The sequence below is a fragment of the Pundamilia nyererei genome, unplaced genomic scaffold (assembly GCF_000239375.1).
Source record: "Pundamilia nyererei isolate P.nyererei 1_Seehausen unplaced genomic scaffold, PunNye1.0 scaffold00335, whole genome shotgun sequence".
Classification (NCBI taxonomy): Eukaryota; Metazoa; Chordata; class Actinopteri; order Cichliformes; family Cichlidae; genus Pundamilia; species Pundamilia nyererei.
In genome coordinates this window covers 215,344-239,263 of record NW_005187736.1, presented here as the reverse complement: position 1 = coordinate 239,263, position 23,920 = coordinate 215,344, and the positions used below count along the sequence as shown (strand labels likewise).

The following is a 23,920-nucleotide window of genomic DNA, read 5'->3' as shown; positions in this document are numbered from 1 at the left end:
GCGTTACCATAATTTATAACTTGCACTTTGTGTTTAGGTGAGAAAGAAAACAGCCTGAAGACTGACGACTATGGCAGAGACCTGTCCTCTGTGCAAACGCTGCTTACCAAACAGGTCCGCCCTCACCCAGAAAAGTTCCCTGTTTTTCATCCACACCATTTTGTTGTTTTGCTCTGTGCTGGGCCTCGCTGTTTGTCATTTGTATTTCATATATGGATTTGGATGAGCAGATTGCCATCAATTCTATAACACTGCAGATGGAAATAACATACATCCTAGACTAGTGCAATCCTGATCTTTTTGTATCTCTATGTACAGGAGACATTTGATGCTGGCCTGCAGGCCTTCCAGCAGGAGGGCATCACCAATATTACAACTCTGAAAGACCAGCTGCTGGCTGCCAAACACGTCCAGTCAAAAGCCATCGAAGCTCGTCACGCTTCCCTAATGAAACGCTGGAATCAGCTACTGTCGAACTCTGCTGCACGCAAGAAGAAGCTTCTGGAAGCCCAGGAACATTTCAGAAAGGTAAATAAATGTTTTAAGTTTTCCTCTCAAATCGGAGCATTTTATCAATCCCGAGGGACTTATCTTAAAGTTTGACTCATTTTAAGGATCCTGTCTTCTCTCCTCCTTCTCTAGGTCGAAGACTTGTTCTTGACATTTGCTAAAAAGGCGTCAGCCTTTAACAGCTGGTTTGAGAATGCTGAGGAGGATTTGACAGACCCTGTGAGGTGCAACTCTCTGGAGGAGATCAAAGCCCTGCGTGAAGCCCACGAGGCTTTCCGTTCCTCACTGAGCTCAGCTCAAGCCGACTTTAACCAACTGGCAGAACTGGACCAACAGATCAAGAGCTACCAGGTGGTGTCCAATCCCTACACCTGGTTCACCATGGAGGCCCTGGAGGAGACCTGGAGGAACCTGCAGAAGATCATCAAGGTTCTCCATGATAGAATATGTACTCCTTACATTCACAAATGCACTTCTGTTGGCTATTCCAATGACATCTCTCCACGTGCATATCGTTTCTTACCAGAAAACTTTATACTTTTCTGTTTATTGGAAATATTCTACAATATACAAACTATCTGCCTTATCTTCCTCTTTAACCCAGCTCAGTCTGCCATTTCTTAATTTATGTCTGAACCATCATTGCTTCGCATCTTTGCACACATGCAAAGATGTGAAGTGGTGGTGTAGTGTAGATTTGTGTGCCTTCAGTTCAGTTTAACTGTTGCATTCTCCGTAAATGTGTGTAGGAGCGTGAGCTAGAGCTGCAGAAGGAGCAGAGGAGGCAGGAGGAAAACGACAAGCTGCGTCAGGAGTTCGCGCAGCACGCCAACGCCTTCCACCAGTGGCTACAGGAGACCAGGTAAAGGATGTGCTTATCCAGCTGACCCTGTGATTCATGTGGCGTTTGTGCTGTGTGGCTCAGGCTGCTTTACCAGAAGTGTTCAGTAATCTTGTGGTTTTAGAAGACAGGCTGTCTCAGTTGCATGATTTGAAACGCTGCTAGTGACTGAAGTTTGTGTAAAGGTGCTCTCTGCATTGTTGCATGTCTGTGTTTGTGCTGAGGTAATATTAGGTAGATTTACACAAAGCAAAGTCGAGCTGTGGTACGTTGGCAAGTAAGCAAGTGTGATGCTGCATTGTCATCTCATGTTGTTAACGTGTATTTCTCTCTCTCTTTGTCCCTCCTTCCTCGTCGCTGCTTGGGATCACTGTGCTAATCAGGACATATCTTCTGGATGGGTTAATATCACTTAAACTTTTATTATGATTAAGTGTGTGTGGGTGTGAAAGTGATGTAGGATGTGAAAGTAAATCTTGATCTCAAAGGTGTGTGATGTTTAGAAATGATCTCCTTCCATGTTTTTGTGTGCTGTCTAATCTCTAGTTCTTCCTGCCCCATCCTCTTCTGAATAGCATATCAGTGTCTATCAGTAACAAATTGCTGATAATCTTTCTGGGAGGTCAACCTCTTTCAAGGATTGCTTTTGTTTCTGGGGCTTTCTCTTATCCCCATAGTGCCCTTAGGGCTGTGACCTCATGCACTTAGGTTTAAAAGAATAGCACACTGAGCCCTGGTGTGCTCAGCAGCACCTAGCTACTCCACTAACACTCCTCACTCAGTCCTTGAACTTTAAGCACCAGGCAGCTCTGCTTTCAAGCAGTAGTCTGTTCCCGTGTACGACAGGTAAGGAAACTGCAAACAGTTTGAATCCATAATCTGCTACAAATTAAAATGCCTGCTCACACATGCGGCACCTTTTTATAATTAGACAGATGAGCTGTCAGTGGAGGATGAATAGGGCCAATCTGTGAGCGTATTGTGATGTCTAGCAGTGCAGTCAATCTACACCAAACTCTGGAGTTACAAAAAAACGAAACAACGATGGAAGAGCCAAAAAGTGTAGTTCCTCTAATGGCCACTTGAGTCTGCTTCCACAGACTACCAATTTTACAGCAGAAATATACACGTTTACCTGGAAGCACGAACCATTTTCGTCTCTGAATAGTTTCAGAGGTTCTTGGTCTTCTACATTGGCACTGTCAAAGTAACAAAGTGAAACATCAATGCAAGAATTACCTCATAGTTAGTCTTTGATTTTAATGTGTTGTGGCTGATGAATGTATATTCACACAAACATGCAGTGACTTTAGGGCCCACATCATTCCCTGTAACAGAAAACTGATGATCCGCTGCAGTTTTCACTCCTCTTTGCATGGTTTGGATTATCATTAAATTTATATTATGAAAGCTGCTCTTCTATGTGGCAGTTAAGTCGGCATAAAAACGCTCAACTTTCAAATGGGAGGAAAACAGTTTGATCTTAGAGGTGATGGACAAAATTACACATTAAAGACGCTGAATTATTTGGATCTGCAAACACTGTTTGGTGCATCATTTAGAGTGGTTTTTGTGGGAACACTGGGTGTAGAAGAGTGTGTGTAATCCTATTAACAGAGTGTGTGTGAGATTGATTCCAAACATTATCTGTTTCTGCTTTTATAATAACTCCTTGTTGCTGTCAGGTCATGTATGGTGGAAGAGTCTGGTACCCTTGAATCCCAACTGGAGGCCACCAAGGTAAATACTACTTTTACTGTTAAAGTCACATCAAGGGATAAGTGTGAGGGGTTCAAGGCTGTCTTCACACAGTATGACAACAGACCATGGCCCAAGGCAGAGGGGATATACACCTATACGTTTCAGGCTTCACTTTGTATGGGGTGATGGTATGCACTGCCCAACTGAAATGTTGATCTGTTACTTTGCTTGTAATGTACTGACCACTCAAAGCATTTTAAAGTACAAATCGCATTTTACACTCCTTTCTTCTAGACTCTTACATCCATGATCAATTCAAATTTTTATATAGTGCACTAAATCACAACAGCAATCGTCTCAATGCGCTTTATATTTTAAGTTGGAGACCCTACAATAATACAGAGAAAATCCCAACAATTATACGACCAACAGGGGGAAAGAAAAGCTTCCTTTTAACTGGAAATAACCTTTGGCAGAATCGGGCTCAGGAAGGGGCGCCCATCTGCCGCCACCAATTGGGGGCAAGGGGAGGAAGACGGGACAAATACACACCATGGAAGAAACTGTGACCAAGTTAGTTTGTATACAACTGGGCTATTATTCACCACAGTGATGAAGTTCCCCTTTGTTTTGATGCCATACAGGATACTTTCATGACATGATTTGATTTGCTGATGCCAACACTAGAGCCTTTGAATAAATTGACAGGTTAGCGATTAAAATGTTTTCTCAACTTTTAAATGCAAGGGCTTAATACCATTCTACCCCAAAAATTTCTGTTCTGGTTCTGCCTGAAGTTTCTTCCTGTTAAAAAGGAGTTTTTCTTCTTCCCACTGTCACAAAGTGCTCATGGATAGGTTGTTTGATTTTTGGGGTTTTCTTACTATTATTACAGCAGGGGTGTCGAATCCCAGGCCTCAAGGGCCGGTGTCCTGCAGGTTTTAAGACCCTGGGTCAACACACCTGAATCAAATGATTAGTTTATTACCAGGCTTCTGGAGAACTTCAAGACATGTTGAGGAGGTAATTTAGCCATTTAAATCAGCTGTGTTGGATCAAGGACACATCTAAAACCTGCGGGACACCGGCCCTTGAGGCCTGGAGTTCGACACCTTTGTATACACGTTCTTCACTTTACAACAGGGGTCTCAAACTCCAGTCCTCGAGACCTGGTGTCCTGCAACTTTTCCACGTGTCCCTGTTGCAATAAGTGGCAGTTCAGCCATTTGATTCATGTTACAGCAGCTCATGAGTGAATGAACAGTGCAATAAAAGTACACTTAAATTTATTTGAGTAGTGTTAGGGGTTGCCACTTCAGCATGCAGTCAAGTTCTGTACTCTTGCTAATGACCTACTGATTTTATTCAGGTATTTTGCAACAGGGACACATGGAAAAGTTGCAGGACACCAGCCCTCAAGGACTGGAGTTTGAGGCCCCTGCCTTACAATATAAGGCCCCTTGACACTGTTGGTGATTTGGTAAATCATCATTAAAAAGAAAAGAAAGAAAAGCAGAAGTAATAAGCAGCTATTTAACTGCTAATGAACTCACAACTTCGCTTGTGAGTTACTCATTGATGTCACTAGATATAGATTTCCTAGTCACTCCAGTAATGATGCACACTCACTGTCAAGTCTTTAAGCAAGATGGGCATGTTAGTTTCCCCTTAATTATGCTTATTGTTCAAAATTAGGTTGATAATAAACACAGACTAAAATCATTGCACAGTTGTTTGCAGCTTTTATTGAGGGGTGTGTGTGTGTGTGCACAGCGTAAGCACCAGGAGATCCGTGCTATGCGCAGCCAGCTGAAGAAGATTGAAGACTTGGGTGCAGCTATGGAAGAGGCACTGATCTTGGACAATAAGTATACAGAGCATAGCACAGTGGGCTTGGCCCAGCAGTGGGACCAATTGGACCAACTGGGAATGAGGATGCAGCACAACCTGGAACAACAGATACAGGCCAGGTATACAGTGCAACAGTAACTGCATGTCACTGAAGTGATGTGAATCTCAAACACTCTACTGCTTTTACAGTTGCTGCGTGAAATGCATGTTTCTTTTTATTCTTCCTCTTTCAGAAATACCACTGGAGTGACAGAAGAGGCTCTGAAGGAATTCAGTATGATGTTCAAGTAAGTGGTTCTCTCCTGACTGCATTAGGTCTTTCTGTGTCACGGTCAAAATCCTTATCTTCACCCATTTCTTTGTAGACACTTTGACAAAGAGAAGTCTGGCCGTCTGAACCACCAAGAGTTCAAGTCATGTCTCCGCTCACTGGGCTATGATTTGCCCATGGTGGAAGAGGGAGAACCTGATCCTGAGTTTGAGGCCATACTCGACACTGTGGATCCCAATAGGTCTGTTGCATTTAGAGATCATTTATCCAATCCATATTAATTACCAGTGTCTTAGAAGACAGCACGCACTCACTGCAAATTCACCTTCTTGTAATTGTTGCACTGCAGTTTTAATTTTCTTCTCTGCCAGGCATGCTGAACAGGTCTCCTTCAGTGCATGTTTGCTTCATTTTTATGATACCAGTTTAACTTGGCAGGAGTTACAGACCTTCACATTAACCAATTATAGTGTCCAGCACAAGCTGACCTCCAGTCCCCTGCTGAGGTTTCAATTTCCAAGACCTGTAATGTTACCACTCTTACGAACAGGATGCAAACACATTAGAAAACTCTGCTTTACAGCGCTGTCTCCTTTGGCATCATTATTGGATCATTATTTGATCTCAAATCTTTTCAAGTTCTTCATTAGAGCAGCATTTAAATGTAGCATATGCTCTTTCCTATGAGGAGGAAAGCTAGTATGTTTCCTGACTGTGAGAACTGTCTGCAGGGATGGAAACGTGTCGCTGCAGGAGTACATGGCGTTCATGATCAGCCGTGAAACTGAGAACGTCAAGTCTAGTGAGGAGATCGAGAGCGCCTTCCGAGCCCTCAGCGCTGAAAACAAACCCTACGTCACTAAAGAGGAGCTCTACCAGGTCAGACATGTTCTGCTCAGTGTGTCAGTGTCAGGTTATCAGTGGTGGTCTCATTGTTGCCTTCTTTCTTTCAGAACCTGACTAAAGAGCAGGCAGACTACTGTCTGTCACACATGAAGCCCTACCTCGACAGCAAGGGCCGCGAGCTGCCGTCAGCTTTCGACTTTGTCGAATTCACTCGCTCGCTCTTTGTCAACTGATCCTTTCCCCACCAGTGACCAATCGGGAAGCGTTTCCCACACACACTTCAATATGAACACACAGCTGAAACTGCATGATCGTGGCACTAGCAATACTCACCAATACCAAAACTCTGTACTCTATTTATCTCGCTCTGACCTAACTCTTTGTGCTTCTCATGGTAGTGAATGTGATTGTTTTTAGCCATTTTAGCTTGTGCTTTCAGTAAATTTAAGAACCTTGCAACAATGATGTAACACCACCTTAACATTTGCAGTGTGCTTTAATAAACGCTACTGGTTAAAACTGGAATCTGCTGTTCTGCATTTATTTCTGTTTCAGACTTGGAACCACAGTTGTTGTCAGTGAGTCAGGCTGGTGCAGTCTCTGTCCTAAGCTAATCTGTGTCACTCTGCCACTTGATTGGCTATTTTCTCCAACTGGCTGATCTCTCTGGGGCTCTGCTCCATCAAATCGGCACTCAGCTGCCAAATGTTGACTGTCCCATCGGTTTTTCCAACCGCCAAGAGGTGAGGTTTCTGACAGTTGAAGGCCAAACAAGTTGCAGCTTGGTCCGCATCTCCCTGCTCAATTGTAGCTGCTGCTCTCAGTGACCTGTGGCTCAGGTCGAACATCTGCACCTCACCTAGGAAAGTTACACACATGAAGAATCTGTTTTACACGCCGATGTACTGTTGGCTTTCTCCAAGAGGCTTCATTTCTTCATTGTAACCCCACACACGCAGGTACATTTGAAATCAGTGTACTACCTTTTCCAGTGGCTGCAGCAAAAACCAGCGGCCTGGTTGGTGACCACTGCACCTGAAAAATGTAAGAGTCTGAAACTCTGAGAGAGAGCAGTGGACTGGCCTGCAGCAGCGAGTGAAGGTGGACCAGACCATCAGTTGATCCACTCACAAACAGATTCCTGTAAAGACCATGAGACAGATGTCACTCATGACAAATGTGAAAAGTAAACCCCCTCCTCTTTAATGAATTTATTGTGTGTGTTCTGCAAGTTTACCTGTGGAAGGGGGAGCAGTGTATGGAATGGACAGGGCCGCTGCGGGGCCTAAATGAGAAGACTGCCGGGGCTCTTAGTGTTGCATTCTGGCCCTCAAAGGCTGTTGCAGCTAGTGTTTGAGAAGAGAAGGAGCATCTGAGCAGCAGGCCTCCCTCAGACCCCACGAGGAAGGTGTCAGAATCCCATGGGGACAGAGCCATTGACGTGATACCTACGGTGCTGTTGCTGCGAGCCTGAGGACAACACAAAAATCGGTCTTTTACACAGAAGCATGGTGAGCAGAGGACTGCAAGAAGAATTATGTTCTGTGTCTGGAAAAAATTTGTGTATTATCACTTGTTTACCTGAACTGGACTTTTGCATTAATTACTCAAACTATGACCATCTAAGTAAGTGGGCAGTGGACAAGTCAGCCAGGGACTAGAGTCTGAACCATGGTTTGAATAACCCTCATCACTCAGGCCACTCAGACCAAGTCCATTCCAAAGACTTTGCAACCTGTGACTTTCTCTTTTTTTCTATATATTCCTCCTGTTTGTTATTTATTCCTGCTGTCTTACCATTTATATTTTATTCCTCTTCAGTTGGTGCAGAGCACCCACAATTTCATTGTACATGTACAATGACAATAAGGAGCTATTCAATTCTATAAAGCACTCTACCAAAACCACTCAGTTGGCTCTTTTCAGGGTCACATTTTCACTGATTCTCTTCATTTTTATTGCGCTCTTAGATAGAAGTCATATTATTAATATAAACAACAGGAAGTCAGCCGGTGGGGTCTTTGCTATGCTACTGCCTGAACATTTCCAAACCATGTGAAACATCTCGGTACCTCATGAAAAAAAACAAAGAAGATCTAAAATGTTTACTCAGTAGTAGGATGGTCTACCCCCTGAATCAACACACTGATCCAGGGGATAGACCATATTCCCTCCCTCCTTCCAATGTTATTGCTAACATTCATTTCAATTTTTTTATATAGCGTCACTGAGGCGTTCCCTGTCCAGCTGTCTCTCCAGTGTGTCTGCCCCGGAGCTTCCTCAGGGTGGCACATGCCCAGAACACTCAGCCAGGAGGTGCCCAGGAGGCATCCTTGTTAGATGCTCAAACCACCTCAACTGACTCCTTTCGACGTGGAGTAATTGCTCTACTTTGAGCCTCTCTTGGATGGCTGAGCTCCTCACTCTGTCACCCTTTGAAGAAAGCTAATTTCTGTTGTTTGTGTCTGCGAGCTCGTTCTTTCAGTCACTACCCACAGTACATGACCAGAAGTGATGGTGTGGACGTAGATCGCTTCGCCCTTATACTCAGCTCCCTCTTCATCACTGCAGCCGCAACCCCAATCCGTCTGTTGATCTTCCCTTTCCCCTCACTCGTAAGCAAGACCCCGAGACACTTGCGGCAGCAACTCGTCCCTAACCTGGGCACTCCACCCTTTAATGGCTTAGCACCATGGCCACAGAATCAGAGGTGCTGATTCTGATTCCTGCTGCAAACCATTCCACTGCGACCTGATGAAGTCAAAAAAATCAACATCATCTGCAAAAAGCAGACAAGATTCTGAGACCACCAAAGTGGAAGCCTTCCACCACTTGTCAAAAAATCATGAACAGAATCTGTGACAAATAGTAGCCCTGTTGGAGTCCAACACTCACTAAGAACAAGTCCAACTTATTGCTGTTAATGTGGACCAAGCTCTTGCAACAGTGGTATAAGGATCAAATGGCCCGTTGCTATAAGCCAGACAAAATACTCAGAGGGTCTGCCAATCCAGAAGTACCCCCGCCCCCCGCCCGATCTCCATGTCCAGATCATTACAACATCCAGCGCTTTCAGGAACTCAGGATTAACCTCATCCACCCCAAGGGCCCTGCCGCCAAAGACTTGTTTAACTGCCTCAGTGACCTCACCCACAGTGATGGGGTGATGAGTCGTCCCCCTTATCCCACTGGGACACTCCTGGGGAAAACCTGGTCTTGTTAAGAGAGACACCATCCATCCCACTTTGGATGGAGCAGCTTTCATTTCTACAAATCTGGCCAAACTGACTGTGTTGAACTTGCCTTGTAGGGTGTCCCAATCTAGCTATGAGCAAGTTCACATAAAAGGGGCAGCATACAACCAGTCACAATAAGGATGACTAGTGGCAGTACAATAGCCATACAAAAGAGAAGACTATAATCCCTTATGTTAATTCTCTCAGCTGCATCGGTGAGTTTGAGATCAAGTAGAGAAGGAGTATAAAATGCGGAGATTTCTGTGAATGAGACCAAACAACCTTTTATTAGCTGCTACAAACAGGAAATACTATTTAGTGACAAGGTTCCGTCCAGTCACCGGTACTGGGTGCAATTACAATCACATTACATTTATCAGTAACAGTAGGACATCCATCCATCCATCCATTCGCTTCCGCTTCTCCTTTCCAGGGTCGCGGGGGGCGCTGGAGCCTATCCCAGCTGTCATAGGGCGAGAGGCGGGGTACACCCTGGACAGGTCGCCAGTCTGTCGCAGGGCCAGCACACAGGGACAGACAACCATTCGTGCTCACATTCACACCTAGTGGCAATTTGGATTATCCAATTAACCTATCCCCACAAGCTGCATGTCTTTGGACGGTGGGAGGAAGCCGGAGTACCCGGAGAGAACCCAGGCAAACACGGGGAGAACATGCAAACTCCACACAGAAAGACCCCGGCCTGATGGTGGAATTGAACTCAGGACCTTCTTGCTGTGTGGCAGCAGTGCTAACCACCGTGCTGCCCTAACAGTAGAACATGCTGTACTAATTGTTGTTTTTGGGTTCATACCTAAAAACTAAGAGAAAGATCATATGTGTATCCTCATTAGGATAGGGATTTGTGTTGGTGTGTAGGGCTGTAGCCTCGGGTTTACATTGTTAACTGGTAATAAGAGTAATGAGCAATGAGTGATAAGTAAATAGGAAGTAATGTGACTAGTTTAACGAATTGCTTTCTCCAGCAGGTAATTAAGTAATTTTAGCTGCATTACTTTTAAGAAAAGTAATGTGTAATACATGACATTTTTTGAGTAATGCCCCCAACGCTGGCAGTCAAAAACAGAAAATGCTGTGCCTACCTTTTCCATTGTGTTGCACCTCCACACCACCATAACATTCAGGAATTTCAAAGTGTTGTTTTTCTGCAGATGAAGAGTTCAGCCTGAAGCTCACCTTGAAACGGCTGCTGCTGTGGGGAACCTGCTGTTGTAGCACGGCATAGGCGGCTTTCTGGACAAAACTGCCTTGCTCAAAACCAACCGTCCACAGCAGCACTCTTCCTCCCGAGCAGGCACTGAGCACCCCGAACTCTCCCTTCTTCTGCAGAGGCACCCAGGAAACCTGCACACATAAATCCTCCCTTCACACTCATGCAAGACCACCAAGCAGGGTCATGCCTGGTTAATATTTGCATGGGAGACTGCATGTCCATTTACCATTTACTTTACTCTGGAATAATGCTATTTCAGGTTATCCTGGAGTGCTGTGATCAAGTTCAAGTGTGTAAGATCAAGCAACATGCAGCAGGATGAAGAGAGTTTAGCAGAAATGCCAAAAGCATTGTTTCCTCTTACCTGGTAAACAGGGTCTCTGTGGCTGTCTGCAGACAACCCAGTTTGAGCCACTACAGAGTCTTGAGTCTGACTGGTGTCCCAAATCACCACTTCTCCACTGTACAGACCCCCTGCAGCGACAGCATTACACACAATAAATAATTCAGTATTAAAGTCATCAAACAGCTACTTAAAAGAAGCTTTGTGAAGTCTGGGAAAGGCAGCACCGATCATGCTGTCAGTGATTTCTCAGCCAGATTAGGAGCAACAGTCAAGAGACAAGTAGCAGCTGATGAAGATGGTCAGACAGACCAAGATAGGGATGAGGCTTTATGATAGCTTTATTAACTTTGAAGGATTTAAAACAGCTAGATTTATTTTGGCCAATACAGCTGATCCTAGTAGAAGACAAAGGAGCACCAATGACAGCAGACAATGCTCAGATATTACCAATACTCTGAACCAAAGATTATTCTCAGATATGGTCACAATGTCCCCTTCGAGTCGTGAATTTCTGAATATTAAAGAAGATCAAGTTCACCTCACATTTCAAGCTGGCAGTAGTTAAACTATTACTTAAAAAGCCATCACTTAATACTATGTTTAATACTTTGGAAAAGAGTTATTAGGGCATATTTATTTCTGTGAAGGTGGCATCACTGTACCTGCGATGAGGGAAGGCTGGTTGGGATGACAGCACAAAGCTGTGACTGCAGTAGGAACATCTATGACCAGGTCCGCCTGACTGTGATGCAGGCCTCGACGGTCCAGGTTCCAGGTGCAAACACATGACTTCTCATTGCTCCAGTCTCCATTGTCAATCCTGCCCACCATAAACACAGATCTGAGCCACAATGATAACAGCAGAGCTTTTCCAGCAGTTTACACTTTTTATGACCTGGAGAAAAACATCAGGAAATAATAAGTGGACTGTTCGTATCGTATACATTAACATCAGACACACATACCGACCATAGGCACAGGCAATGACTGAGCCAGTACAACTCCAGGAAACACTAGTGACATGCAGGCCTTTCTCTTTAGCGCCGGGATGTTGAAGGGAATGGATGAGTAAGACCTGAAAGATGGAACACCGTCATACAGAGATGTGAACAGGTTTTAGGCGAATCAAAACAGCGATCTGCTGTGCTGATGCCTTGTGAATAACGGGACAGCTGAAAGTAACTTTTTAGTGCAATGTTTCACTTTCACTTCATGATAAAGACCATCAGGTAGTAATATGACCATTCTAGATTCCTTCTGCAGCAGATGACAAACCCTCTCTGACATACAAACGAGTGTTCTGCTTACCCGCTGACTGTGGTCTTCCCAGCTTGCCTGAAACCCGTCAAAGGCATGGCTCTTGACATTTTTCATTAACTCTCTGACGACCATGTCTTCAACCTGCTGTAGGAAGTCCTTCAAGCCAGGCGGCTCTGGTTCATCTTGGTTTTGCTGGATGAGCTGCTCTGTGGCCTGCTCCTGTAGCTCTGTCTGAGTAGAGCTGATGGTAGTGGAAATGACCTGGACCTCTGACTCAGCACTGCGAAACATCTGAGTCTGACATCCTTTCTGAAACCCCAGCAAAAATAATGGTCTTTTTACTAAGGAAGCAAGAAAGGTGAGATGCCTTATGTGATTCACAGTTCAACATAATCCTTATGTATCTTATAAGCCCTGGTTTAGCCCATCGCTTCATCCACAGTATGCATAAAAGAGAGACAAAGCCACAGTGGAATCACTCATTGGTTTCGAATGTATTTTGAAGGCTCAATGTTAGCATTTTGGCCACTGTCAACCAGATGTTTGTGTGCTACTGTAAGTCCATGGTGTGTCCGCTCCAGAACTGCATAAGCAGAAGGATGGAGAATTGGGTTTTCCAAAAGGTATGAACAGCACAGATACAGTTAAAAGAGCCTAGCAGACACGTATCAGCTATTGCTGCCCAGGGAAATACCTGTTATTTTAAAAAGCCACACTCAGAAATTTAAGACTTTCCTGTTTAATTACAGGATGAGCTTAAAGGCATTAAAATAATTTTAAAAAAGAATGATGTTTTGATTAGCTGTCCCTTGCAAACAGAAGGTCTGAACCCCAGGTAGGTGGGGCTTTATCATTACTCAAGGCCACAGCTGTGTGCCTGATCTTACTGAAACAGTGATATCTTCTGCCACTGATATACAGAGAGCAAACACTGTGTCTCAATGCGTCTAGAAGTGATCCGCCCTCATCATTTGAAATCGTGGTCATGTTTAATAGATGTAACCTGCCATAGATAATGCAACATTGTCTATGGCAGGTTACAAGAACAAGAAGAAGTGTTTTCTATCAACGTTAAGTCGGTGCAGTCTGCATGAAATGTCCCTGTTTGCTTGATGCTGCATATTTCATGATGTCATCTTGCAATGCATTCTCCTCTGAATGCAAACGCGTCCACCCAGGAACACCTGAACACGCACGTGTTGCATCAGCTAAAGTTAGCTTCGGATCCAACCAATATTCTGCAACTGTAGACAGCAAGCAGGTCGCTGTCCAGGCTAACAGAGTTCTGTGGGGGGCAGACTCGGTGCTGCCCAAACTTACCGACTCCTGCGCCGCCTCGTGAGACTTCCTCCACAGTGACTGGACACTCACCGTGTCCAGGGCTTCGTCTGCGAACATGCTAATAAAAAGGCATTATCAAATGTTTTAACATTGATCAGCTAAACTCTAAGCACTCCGAGGGCCGTTTGACGCCCTTGGAGCCATTTTACATAAAGCTGGCGTTACCGTGGTTACTGAGATTATCACGCGAGGCAAGAAATAAATCCCACATTCACTTCCGTGTTTGTAGGCGTGAACCAGCGGACATCTTCAGCGTTAAACCCGTGTTCACTAATTGCGGCGGTTGATAATTACATTTCTTTTAAAATACATACGAACAATGGTGTATAGTCTAAAAGATTACCCGTCTGTATGTTGTTAAAAAACTAAGAGTTTATCAGCCTGTCACCGAACTCGGGATGATCTCAAAAGGTCGACTTCGTTCATTTGGACATGGCGTTTGCAGTGGGAGAAACGTTTCGTCATCTAAGCGATTTCTTCAGTCTCAGCTGACTCCAGGTTCCCCCTCCTTATTATAAGCAGTACATTTGCACAGTGACTGAAACTAGCACCACTGAATGAACAATGGGCTGTGAGTTCAGTGGACGAATTTTGGGCGCAGTGTGTTTTGAGCTTTAAAAGCTCGGATGAGTGACGAAACGTTTGTCCCGCTGAAAACGCTACGTGCAGATAAACAGAATCAACCTTTGGGGATTTACTTATTGCGTTTTATGATTTGCAAACCTCTGTGATGGGTCTATGCAAGACAAAACCTTTCCATGTATGAATTTGGCCAAGTATTCTGTCAAGATGATCTCCTTGTATGTGCTTGAACCATTTTCAGAGCAGTGGCTGTTAAGCGGTCATCTGTAGTTGTATCTCTTGATGCAAATATAGCCAGTGGTGAGTGAAGATTGTGTTTTTATGCTTGCAGCCCTTTTGTAGTATTTTCCCAAAAGTCTTGAGGATCATCAAGATGTTTTCTGGCAAAACTCGGAAGATCCTTTATCTTCCTTTTGCTCAGCAGTGGTTTTCGTCTTGGAACTCTGCATGCAGGCCATTTTTGCCCATTTCTGTCTTACGGTGGAGTCATGAACACTGACCTTAACTGAGACAAGCGAGGCCTGCAGTTCTTTGAATGTTGTTCTGGGGTCTTTTGTGACCTCTTGGATGAGCTGTCATTGCCATTTGTGGATAATGGCTCTCACTGTGGTTCGCTGGAGTCCCACAGCTTTAGAAATGGCTTTAAACCTTTCCAGACTGAGAGATTTCAGTTACTTTGTTTTTCATTTGTTCCTAAATTTCCTTGGATCACCACATGATGTCTGACTTTTGAGGATCTTTTGGTCTACCCCACTTTGTCAGGCAGGTCCTATTTAAGTGATTTCTTGATTGTGGCTAGAGAAACTGAACTCATCTTTCCAAAGATGGGATGCACCACCGTTCATTTATGTTATAACATATCTATATACGTGTTAGAATATTTTTCATATTAAATTCTCACATAAAATATTTGATCCTGCCCATTAAGCTGTAATGTATGGGGTCCACATTAATCAGAGCTGTACCCATTATAATAAACACTCCACAAAATCTACATGCAGAATTGTGCAGATATATTTTAATTGTAAAGTACTGTGCAAAAGTCTAACTCTCATTCAGCCTAATGCAAAAGTTAATAAACTTCTGTTTATTAAAACAGACCGAAGGATGACAACATAGAATCATATGATTTACATCATTTCCATTAGTCAAACCATAAAGTAATCTCTTTTGTCATGAGAGGTTTTATCATTCTGGAAGAGATAACTCCCATCAGAATAGAAGTTATTTATTAAGCTAAGAGGACGAACTGAAGGAGCACACAGCATATGATAAATGAGGATTATTCTGAACTGTGAAACATGCAAAGCTACTCTAATAGCTTTCAAGAATAGTTCAGGAATAAATCCAGAGTTGGGAATGATTACAATAGGTCCACATTTACTGGTTCTTTATCACGCCTCTATATAAATAGCAACACTATGTACTTGCTGTTAGAAATAACTTTTCTAGTCTTACTGACCATTCATGTTCCTTTAGGCCTAACACTCCCACAGCACTTTAATCTACTTCATATCTATAGCCAAGTAAGAAACCCCAGTTAACTTAACATGTCTTTGGACTATGGGAGGAAATACCTAGAGGAAACACACTAGAACAGGGAGGGCATATAAACTGTAGTTAGAAATTCCTTCACCTTATGCTGAGATGACTGCTTACTGCCACCCACTATATGTGATCCAAACAACTAAGTAAACCTGACTTTGCCATGCGATGACTCTGCTGGGTCCACTAAATACACTTCTTTGATTGCAGACAAATGGTAGTTTGTTTAAGTGACCAAAATGTAATTTAAATAAACACGTGCAAAACTGTTTTCAAACCTGAGGCAGCCCAAATAATTTATTTTAACATCCACTAGCAGCAAAGTCATAAACAGTGAGGGTAAAGGTCACACTGAAGAGCTAGTAGCTTCCAATAATTCTCATGTAAGAAATTGAAAGAGGCTTTTCTTAAAGTAGCTAATCACTAGAGTCAGCCAGAACCTGCTCCCAGTTGTAATTATAAAAGTGACATTCTAACTTTTCTGGACAAATATTTCTGGAAGTCAATTCACTTTTGCCAAATACAGATAATTTTTCCCAGTATGATTTATCCTTAAACAGTGCTTACACCATTAAAGAATCACACACCAAACAGATTTTGTCAGCTGTTTGACCAGAGGCCTGTGCTATGTAACGGGATCAAGTCAAAGGCTTTACAGGGGTACACCAACACAGTAACATGCTGTAGACCTAACCTGCTACAGATGTTCAAGATGAACATGAAATCAATTCTAGCATTACCATTCCTGGAAAAGAAGATCACTCAGATAGTGGTAGGATGTAAAGTCATTGGACAGGCCTAATAGCACTAATCCTGTGAGCACATGAGAAAATGGGATGTTGTGAGATTGGTTATGTTAGCTGAACTGGCTAAATGTGATCAAACTACTCCAAACATCATGTATACATTTATTTATTATAACAAAGTAACTAGTACACTTAATTTAATGGGAACAGGTCTCTAGCAGTACAGGAGAAAAGCTGCAGACTCCAGAGGACTCAAGAGAACAGCGTAGTCTCCCATCTGAACGTGTTATACTAACCTAGAACTGAGTTTTAGTGTAATCAAATGTACATTACAACTCTTTGTTGTGGGTGCCTGGAAAACAAGACAATGAAACTTTATTTAACAGAAGTCCAGAGTTGGTGTCAAAGTCCCCCTGCCCAACCATACCCTCCCCCATTAAACTGTGTACAATTAACTGGCCTACCAAGATACATGGATATCCCAAAACATTTACAACAGTTCAAAGGAACAAGCTGGTGCTTTTAATCAGTTCATTAATACAATAAGTCACAAAGGAAAATGCAGCTTCTAATAAGCCTCATTACCCCCACCACTGAATATATAATAATAAACACATACACATATGTATACACACACACATATATGTATATATATATACATACGTGTGTATTGATATATGTGTGTATGTTATATGTACGTGTGTGCGCGCATATTATATATATAATATGCGCGCACATGTATGCGCTAAGGATGCTATGATTAAGTTATCACTGCACCATGGCTTATTTTTATTGAACTCACAACTTCAACAGAAACTGTTTTTATTGTACATACAAATTGTTATTGTATGGAGTTTAAATCTACATAGAATGACGTGCAGAATGCTACAAATTTTTTTTTTAATTCTTTTGCATGTCTTTGGGAGATGTAGAGAAATAATGACAGGTGAAAAATCCAGAGAGCCACTGACACCTGCACCTCCACCCCTCTGCAGACCCGCTGTGTATGGAGCTGGTCCTCAGACAATATCTGCAGGCTGTGGCTGCAGAGGAAGAGGACGGACAGGGTGACAACACACAGACCCCCCCACCCCCCCACCCCAAAAAACAAACAAAAAAAAGAAATTTGCTCCCATGAGTTGAAGAGAGACCACGGAGCGAGGATGGAGAAAAGGTGTTGACTGAAACCTTTAATCATCTTCGCCGTCATCCTGGAAGAAGAAGAAGAACAAAAGTATTACAACACAATCATTCAAAGATGTCACCACAGCAGTTTTATTAGCACTCACGTGAGCTAATTACAAGCAGCTTCCAACTACAGCAGCAGCTTTTACATCAACTTGCTACAGGTCTGATAATTTAATTAACTCCGCAAACACAGAAGACAAGGAATGTCACATAAACCACCCGATCCTATACTACGACAACAAATACAATACTACAGTAATGCCACCAGAATACTGGAATAATACAATCACAACAATACAATAATATGGTAGCAACACTAGAACAGTACCAGGTAAAGCCACAATAATATCACTGTAATCCTGTAATAAGACCAATATAATAGTACCAATATAATTACTAGTTTAAAATAGCCTGAAATACACAATGTCTCTATATCATAAGACTTACTGGTCTACAATAACTACACTACGATGTGACAACTCATGTTATACTAACTAATACTATTAATAATGCATGTGTCAGTTGTTGCCATGTTTATACTGCAATAATACCACCATAACAGTACAATATCACTGTAATACTAAATTTCTACCAATGTAATGATATAATACTAATGTAACTCTGTAATACTGCATTACCAACACTGTGCAGTTATATCACTCAGCCGATTGGGATATAAGAACTACAATACTACAGCCATGACACCGCAATTATAGCATTAAGTTAGTATTTTAACAGTAATATCATGCTAAAACACTAAAGCTCCGAGAAAGCAATGATACCACAGCAATGCTACAATAGCACTGTAACGATGCAACTTTGTTAACTATAAAATTACTGACTGTGCTGGTTTTGTTTAGTTTTATTTTTGTAATTTTAGATACACTTTACAGATGAATGAGCCACCAAAGGCCATTTATTCAGAAATACTGATAATACCATGAAACTGCCAGATTATTAAATGACACCACTTCATCAATTTTCAGCAATACAAGAAAGCTGAAATTACAATCTGATGAATGGCCCAGCGCTGCCTTTAGAATTACTAACATGCTAACTCAATTTATTGAGCAGAGTTGTTCCAAACAGTCAGGCTAAAATTACAATAAATCATAGCTACTACTAACAAAATGCTCAGTTTTATCTGTTTTAAATGACCTCTGAGAATCAGTGTGACATCAGATTGGGGTTTGTTTGTGTATTTATTAATATGTCTCTCTTCTTTGTTTAGCGGGTGAACAACAGCAGCACATTTGATAAGTTTGACCTTGATAAGCTGTTGTTAGAATTTATTTACTTTCTACACCAGGATCCTTTTCTATGTAGCTGACGGCCTGTATCTGTGCAATCTGTGGTAAAAAGTGGGGGGGGGCCACAAAGACATACTTTTCTTTCTTAATCTCATTTAAAATGTCTAGCTTTTAATAAATAATTATCTGAATCTTACACCCAAAGTTTTAATCTGATGTAAAATGCATAGAAGTTCATTACTGTATATAGTAACTGTTAAGTCTAATATACCCTAGTAAGCTATAGTACTTTTTCCTTTGGGAAGATACCATCTGTGCAGTCTGCAGTTCTGTTGAAGAAAGATGTTACTATGAAATATTTTGGGTGCAGTGTATTTTTTGCATTCAAGTATAACAGAATAGCTGTAGTGTTTTTTTGTTTTTTGTTTTTTAACTTGAGTATGAACTTATACAAAAAGTAGCAAGATATTAAAAAAACAGTTTTATTGATTAAAAAACACTATATCGGATTCATATCGGTATCGGCAGACATCCAAATTTATGACATCGGTATCGGACATAAAAAAGTGATATCGTGCCATCTCTAGTTCTAACACCATCTTTCTCAGCACAGCCAACTTACATCTTCATTTTAGGCAGATTTGATTCACTTTTGTAACAGCCCTCTTTACAGTAATGTTTTTGGATAACCGATAAGATGAAGTGATGAGGTGAAATTATTAAAATGCTTAGAAACATTACAACTGTATGTGCTCTGAACTGGGCTAAACCGTCTGCATTAGTGTTGCTGGTTTCATGGAGATTGTATTTTGTAGTTTGGCAAAGCATAAAACTTAATTGTCAAAAACATTCAATACCCAGAATAGTTAATGAAGCTATATAAAAGCAACTTCATAAAAACAGTCCTAAGGACCCACTGAACCCCTTTCCTCACCTCTCCATCTTCCCCATCACCGTCCTCATCTTCATCTTCACCCTCTTCTTCCTCCCCTTCATCAATATCTTCCAGTCCCTCTTCTTCTTCATCATCATCATCGCCATCGCCTTCCTCATCCTCCATGTCTGGGACCTTGGGAACATAAGAGAAAGGTTGAAGAGATTGTTACTTTAGCCAAAGATTCACTTTGGTTACTACTTCTGTTTACTAAATATTTCTGGATACAATTCCAAAACTAAAGCATCTATCAGTTCCCTTAACTTGCCACCAACAACCACACTCAGACAAAAAAGCACCTCCTGTTTTTACTGGCTCACTCACTCAGCCAGAGTTAAACGGGTCAAAATGAGATCTGGATCTGCCAGCGAAAGCAGCTGTGTTACTTGGGTCTAGATTCAGTGAGAAACAAAACAAAAAAAACCCTCCAGTCTCCTGGAACTAAATCTGAATTACATCGGCATTGTGAAAAGGAGCTTATTCCACTCTTTGAAATTGATGATGACTTTGTTCATTGTGCTGAAGGCGAAACTACGAGTACGATGCAGATGAGCGGAGGCTGTTCATTGATGGTCCAAAACTCAAAAACGGTCCTACTACACCACTCAGACTGGAAGCCAAGACTTTGTCGAGTGTTGTCAAGTTCTTTCCACAAAGTCGAGTTTTTAAACCGTTATAACATCTCCCTCTGGTGTCAGTATGTCTGAGCTTCTGTGCATGATTCTCATTAAAATGGCGGTAAAAAACGATATGGTCATAAACTTGCATCTTCAACCCAGCTGCGACAGCTGAGATGCAATGCGCCAAGTTAGAAAACTCGAGAGGTATACAATTGGCCGAGGCGACACAGGATGTGACGTGAAAATCGTCACCAGACACCGACACAAGGGACACGGCGATTATAAAAACAGCGTGTGTAGAAGAAACCAAGTGAAGAGGCCAATCTTACCAGGTAGTACTGCAGTGGGTTTGGCCAAATGTCATCCTTGATCACTTCTCCCAGTTCATCAGCCCCTGCATCCGAGTGGTCAGTAAACCAGGTGAAGAAGCTCTCTGGCTCCTCATGCTGCCTTTTCTTCCCAGCTTTGTTTGGCGTCTGACCCGTACGTTTTGTCAGGTCCTGATGAGCCAAAAGATGACATTTTTTTGACGAACATAATCAAAGGGCAACTTGGGGAAAATCATTGTAACCGTATTGTACAGTAGTACATATAAACAGAACTGGATTTATAAAGGAAAAAAAATCCAAAGCACATAAAAGTCTAACGGGGAAAAAAGAGAAAAACAAAAACCAACCTTTCCAGCTTTCCATTTGATTTCAGATGATTTGGAAACCGGGTCGCCGCTCTCGTTTACATTAAACTCTTTGGAGAGGGCTTTGTTCTCGAAGTACGGATTCTCGTCAAAATACTTCAGGAAAGAAAACATTCCAATCAGAATATGGCATGCCAGTTACAATCCATGAATATTACATGAACCTGACAACTCACAAAATCTATTCTATATCCAGACTTTATGTCCTCAAACTCCGTGACCTCCACCCTTGACAAGTAATGAAGTGCTTCCTCGTCCTCCTCTCCCAGAAGAGCTGAAACTAGAGATCAGGTTATGCTGTTAGATCCCATTTCTTTATGTGAACATTTAAAATCACTTAATAATAATTTACCATAACCGATTAACTTTTAGTTCCCGATGGTGACTCTTACGCTCTTGACAGTTCAGAGTCACCATGAACACAGCAGCAACAATCATTTTCATTTAATTACCTTGTGGATGGTTGACGAACGTTGTGACCCAGAAGTTGGGGATTTTGGCTATGATTTCTGATCGCTTCTGAAAGAATGGCTGGCGTAATTTATTGTACTTCTGCTCTACTTTTAAAATTTCTTCACTAGCCTGTTCATTCAGTCTGATGGAGAGAGAAAGACAAAAATGTGATCAATAAAACAGTTTTCTGCAAATTTTTTCCCCCCAGTACTGATACAGAAGATTCAAACTCACCTGTCAATTTCATTCTGTACTTCATCAATGTGCTCAATTGCTTCCTGCTGCTCTTTTTCTGAAAGAACAAAGAAATGTTTGTTTTTTTTAATTAAGGATTTTGGAGTTTTAAAAAAGTTCAAAATAACACCATTCAGCCTATTCGTTAAAGAGTATTTGTGAAATTAACATGACATGCAGACAAAAATAACAATGCACACAATAGACATGTTACACCATAAATGTGAATTATATATTGATATTTTCACTGGACTGTGCACACCCCAGAAATAGCAAAATTGTACAAGGTTAGTCTCGAATCCTTTTGGCCTAAGGAATGAACTAATTTAGGTAATATTCAGGAAAACTGCCATGAATAAAAATAAGAAAATCTCAATATATGTCATGACAGAAAATAATATTGATATGCTTTTATTCATCTTCATCAACCCTGGACGTACAACTATGACTTTTTTCTTTTTAAATAATAACTTGGCTGACAGCCAGCACACTTTTTCTTAGAAGCAAAGAGACCGTCATTATAAAAAAAATATTTTAGAACACTTCAAATTATTTTTGAACTTCAGGAAACAGCACGTACAATGGGTGAGTACCAACTGAACGGAAGGTAACTGGGAGCATGTCTGCATTTCTAATATTTACAAATAGAGCCTGGTAGTCTGCCGTGTTAAATCAACTATATGCTGATAAAATGCCATTTACTTTTAGACAAATATAGTTAGACAAGTAGATGTTTTTTGTTGTTTGTTTTTGCTTCCCTCGTACAAACCGGATGATACACAGAAACAAAAGAAACAGACTTGTGAAGTTTCAACTTTGGCCAAACTGCAACTTTGATCGGTTCAGAACTTCAATTCATAGAGACATGAACCAGCTTAACACCTCATATCAGTATATAAATAAAATGCATTGTATATAATTATTTCGAAAAAGTGAATCAAGAAACCAGGCTTTATACAGCCTGAACATGATCAGCGTATTTAAACATTTTAAAAGTGCTATGTTGACTGGATGTTGAAGAGACTGATGATGGTCCATGGCAGACAGACTCTGTGCCTCCTGCAGTTTAGGCGCTTCCTGTTACTGCTAAAGGCGGCCTGGTTTGAATGCGAGGCTTAGCGACGTCTCCGCTGTCTGCTCCCCTCTGATAACAACACACCACCCGGTCCACCAAGGATCCCTCCGCGTGTTCCACACATATACTGTCCAAATCCCCCATTTCCAATCCTGTTTAAATGACCAAGTACAGAAGCGCCGGTTTACCATATACACAGACACGATCTCAATAGACGGGCTCCCGTGAACGTTACCCCGCAGCAGCTAACCTTTCCGTTATCGCTGCTCGGCCTCTCTGGGAAAGACTTCTGCACTTGCTAACAATGAGGCCATTTAAGAAGCTACAGCAACAAACGCGTGTACGGAAATGTGCAGGGGCGTGCAGTTCCATCACTACTTCTCCAAGGGCAAACTTCTCAAACCGAGAACAATAACCACACATCCCGCTAAACGCAAAGTAGACACTGGCCTCCAACACGCTCATCAACTAACGCTGGCAGCTAATTTAGGCTAACAGCTAGCACCCGCTCACGCTGCCTAGCATGCTACGTTACTGAAAAGCGCTCCACAGCAACATTCTACCCTGACGTGTATCTGCAGGAAAATATTAATTTAGCTTTTCATCCGCAATCACGCGTACCAAACCACACACCACACTGAGCTGAGAATAACAAAATCACGATAAACAAATGAAAATGGCGTTGTACAGGATAAGCGCCATTCCTTAACGTTACCAGAGGTCTCGTCCGCTCCGTCGTGATTTGAATTCTCCTTCCTACTGACTTTTGCCGATGAGGCCGACATGGTTATCGTTTGTTGTGACTCTTTCGACCAGACGTATATCCAAGGCGGTTCAAAACTCTTCTCCACAGGACAAAAGTTACTTCCACCTTGGACAGAGTGCGTGTCTCGCAGTACACGATAAGGAGGAGGACTGAGCGCAGCTTTGCACGCTCGTTTCTCTCTGCGACTTACCGTAGCTAAACATATCTGTGGTGCTCTACTGCCTCCGACTGGTTGGAGTCCGACACTACAACTTAAAGCGACAGCTTGTACAAAGAAGTTAAGCCTCCACTACCCAGTAAACCACCTTTTCTTTTAGTACGAAATTTCACGGCTACTTCATAACATATATTCGTCAAAATACTTCAGGAAAAGAAAACATTCCAATCAGAATATGG

General features: G+C 42.1%; 3 protein-coding genes across 8 annotated transcripts in view; 1 reads left to right on the top strand and 2 right to left on the bottom strand.

The window, feature by feature from the left end:
• sptan1 (spectrin alpha, non-erythrocytic 1) overlaps positions 1 to 6,545 on the top strand; it is a 38,658-nt gene extending 32,113 nt beyond the window's left edge. For all 6 annotated transcript variants that reach the window (XM_013915640.1, XM_013915638.1, XM_005751941.2 and 3 more), the window contains 11 exons: positions 38 to 114; positions 319 to 528; positions 643 to 939; positions 1,260 to 1,372; positions 1,735 to 1,752; positions 3,037 to 3,091; positions 4,826 to 5,022; positions 5,137 to 5,190; positions 5,269 to 5,415; positions 5,906 to 6,053; positions 6,128 to 6,545. In XM_013915640.1, coding sequence (XP_013771094.1) covers positions 38 to 114; positions 319 to 528; positions 643 to 939; positions 1,260 to 1,372; positions 1,735 to 1,752; positions 3,037 to 3,091; positions 4,826 to 5,022; positions 5,137 to 5,190; positions 5,269 to 5,415; positions 5,906 to 6,053; positions 6,128 to 6,253 — 1,442 coding nt within the window. In that variant the 3' untranslated portion in view covers positions 6,254 to 6,545. The remainder of the gene's footprint in view (positions 1 to 37; positions 115 to 318; positions 529 to 642; positions 940 to 1,259; positions 1,373 to 1,734; positions 1,753 to 3,036; positions 3,092 to 4,825; positions 5,023 to 5,136; positions 5,191 to 5,268; positions 5,416 to 5,905; positions 6,054 to 6,127) is intronic.
• On the bottom strand, positions 6,498 to 13,690 carry dync2i2 (dynein 2 intermediate chain 2). The gene is made up of 9 exons (XM_005751943.1): positions 13,417 to 13,690; positions 12,145 to 12,405; positions 11,802 to 11,911; positions 11,499 to 11,656; positions 10,855 to 10,964; positions 10,454 to 10,621; positions 7,258 to 7,490; positions 7,004 to 7,161; positions 6,498 to 6,879 (listed from the first exon to the last, which is right to left on the bottom strand). Exons 1-9 carry the CDS (start codon positions 13,492 to 13,494, stop codon positions 6,641 to 6,643), a joined length of 1,515 nt encoding a protein of 504 aa, XP_005752000.1. The 5' UTR covers positions 13,495 to 13,690; the 3' UTR covers positions 6,498 to 6,640.
• Positions 13,691 to 17,070: 3,380 nt separating this feature from the next.
• Positions 17,071 to 23,725, bottom strand: LOC102199531 (protein SET-like). Its single transcript, XM_005751938.1, has 8 exons — positions 23,474 to 23,725; positions 21,684 to 21,741; positions 21,449 to 21,591; positions 21,173 to 21,276; positions 20,979 to 21,092; positions 20,632 to 20,802; positions 19,683 to 19,817; positions 17,071 to 17,521 (listed from the first exon to the last, which is right to left on the bottom strand). The coding sequence occupies exons 1-8, from the start codon at positions 23,541 to 23,543 to the stop codon at positions 17,501 to 17,503; spliced, it is 816 nt and encodes a 271-aa protein (XP_005751995.1). The 5' UTR covers positions 23,544 to 23,725; the 3' UTR covers positions 17,071 to 17,500.
• Between the last annotated feature and the right edge of the window lie 195 nt (positions 23,726 to 23,920).

Coding starts and splice junctions, on each gene's coding strand:
- LOC102199531 (XM_005751938.1), bottom strand. CDS start 23,543: ATGTCGGCCTCATCGGCAAAAGTCAGTAGGAAGGAGAATTCAAATCAC. Junction 21,277..21,448: donor GTTCGTCAACCATCCACAAG/GTAATTAAATGA, acceptor CCTGATCTCTAG/TTTCAGCTCTTCTGGGAGAG. Junction 20,803..20,978: donor TCAAATGGAAAGCTGGAAAG/GTTGGTTTTTGT, acceptor TTGGCTCATCAG/GACCTGACAAAACGTACGGG.
- dync2i2 (XM_005751943.1), bottom strand. CDS start 13,494: ATGTTCGCAGACGAAGCCCTGGACACGGTGAGTGTCCAGTCACTGTGG. Junction 11,912..12,144: donor GGGAAGACCACAGTCAGCGG/GTAAGCAGAACA, acceptor TCCATCTTTCAG/GTCTTACTCATCCATTCCCT. Junction 7,491..10,453: donor ACAGCAGCAGCCGTTTCAAG/GTGAGCTTCAGG, acceptor TGTTGTCCTCAG/GCTCGCAGCAACAGCACCGT.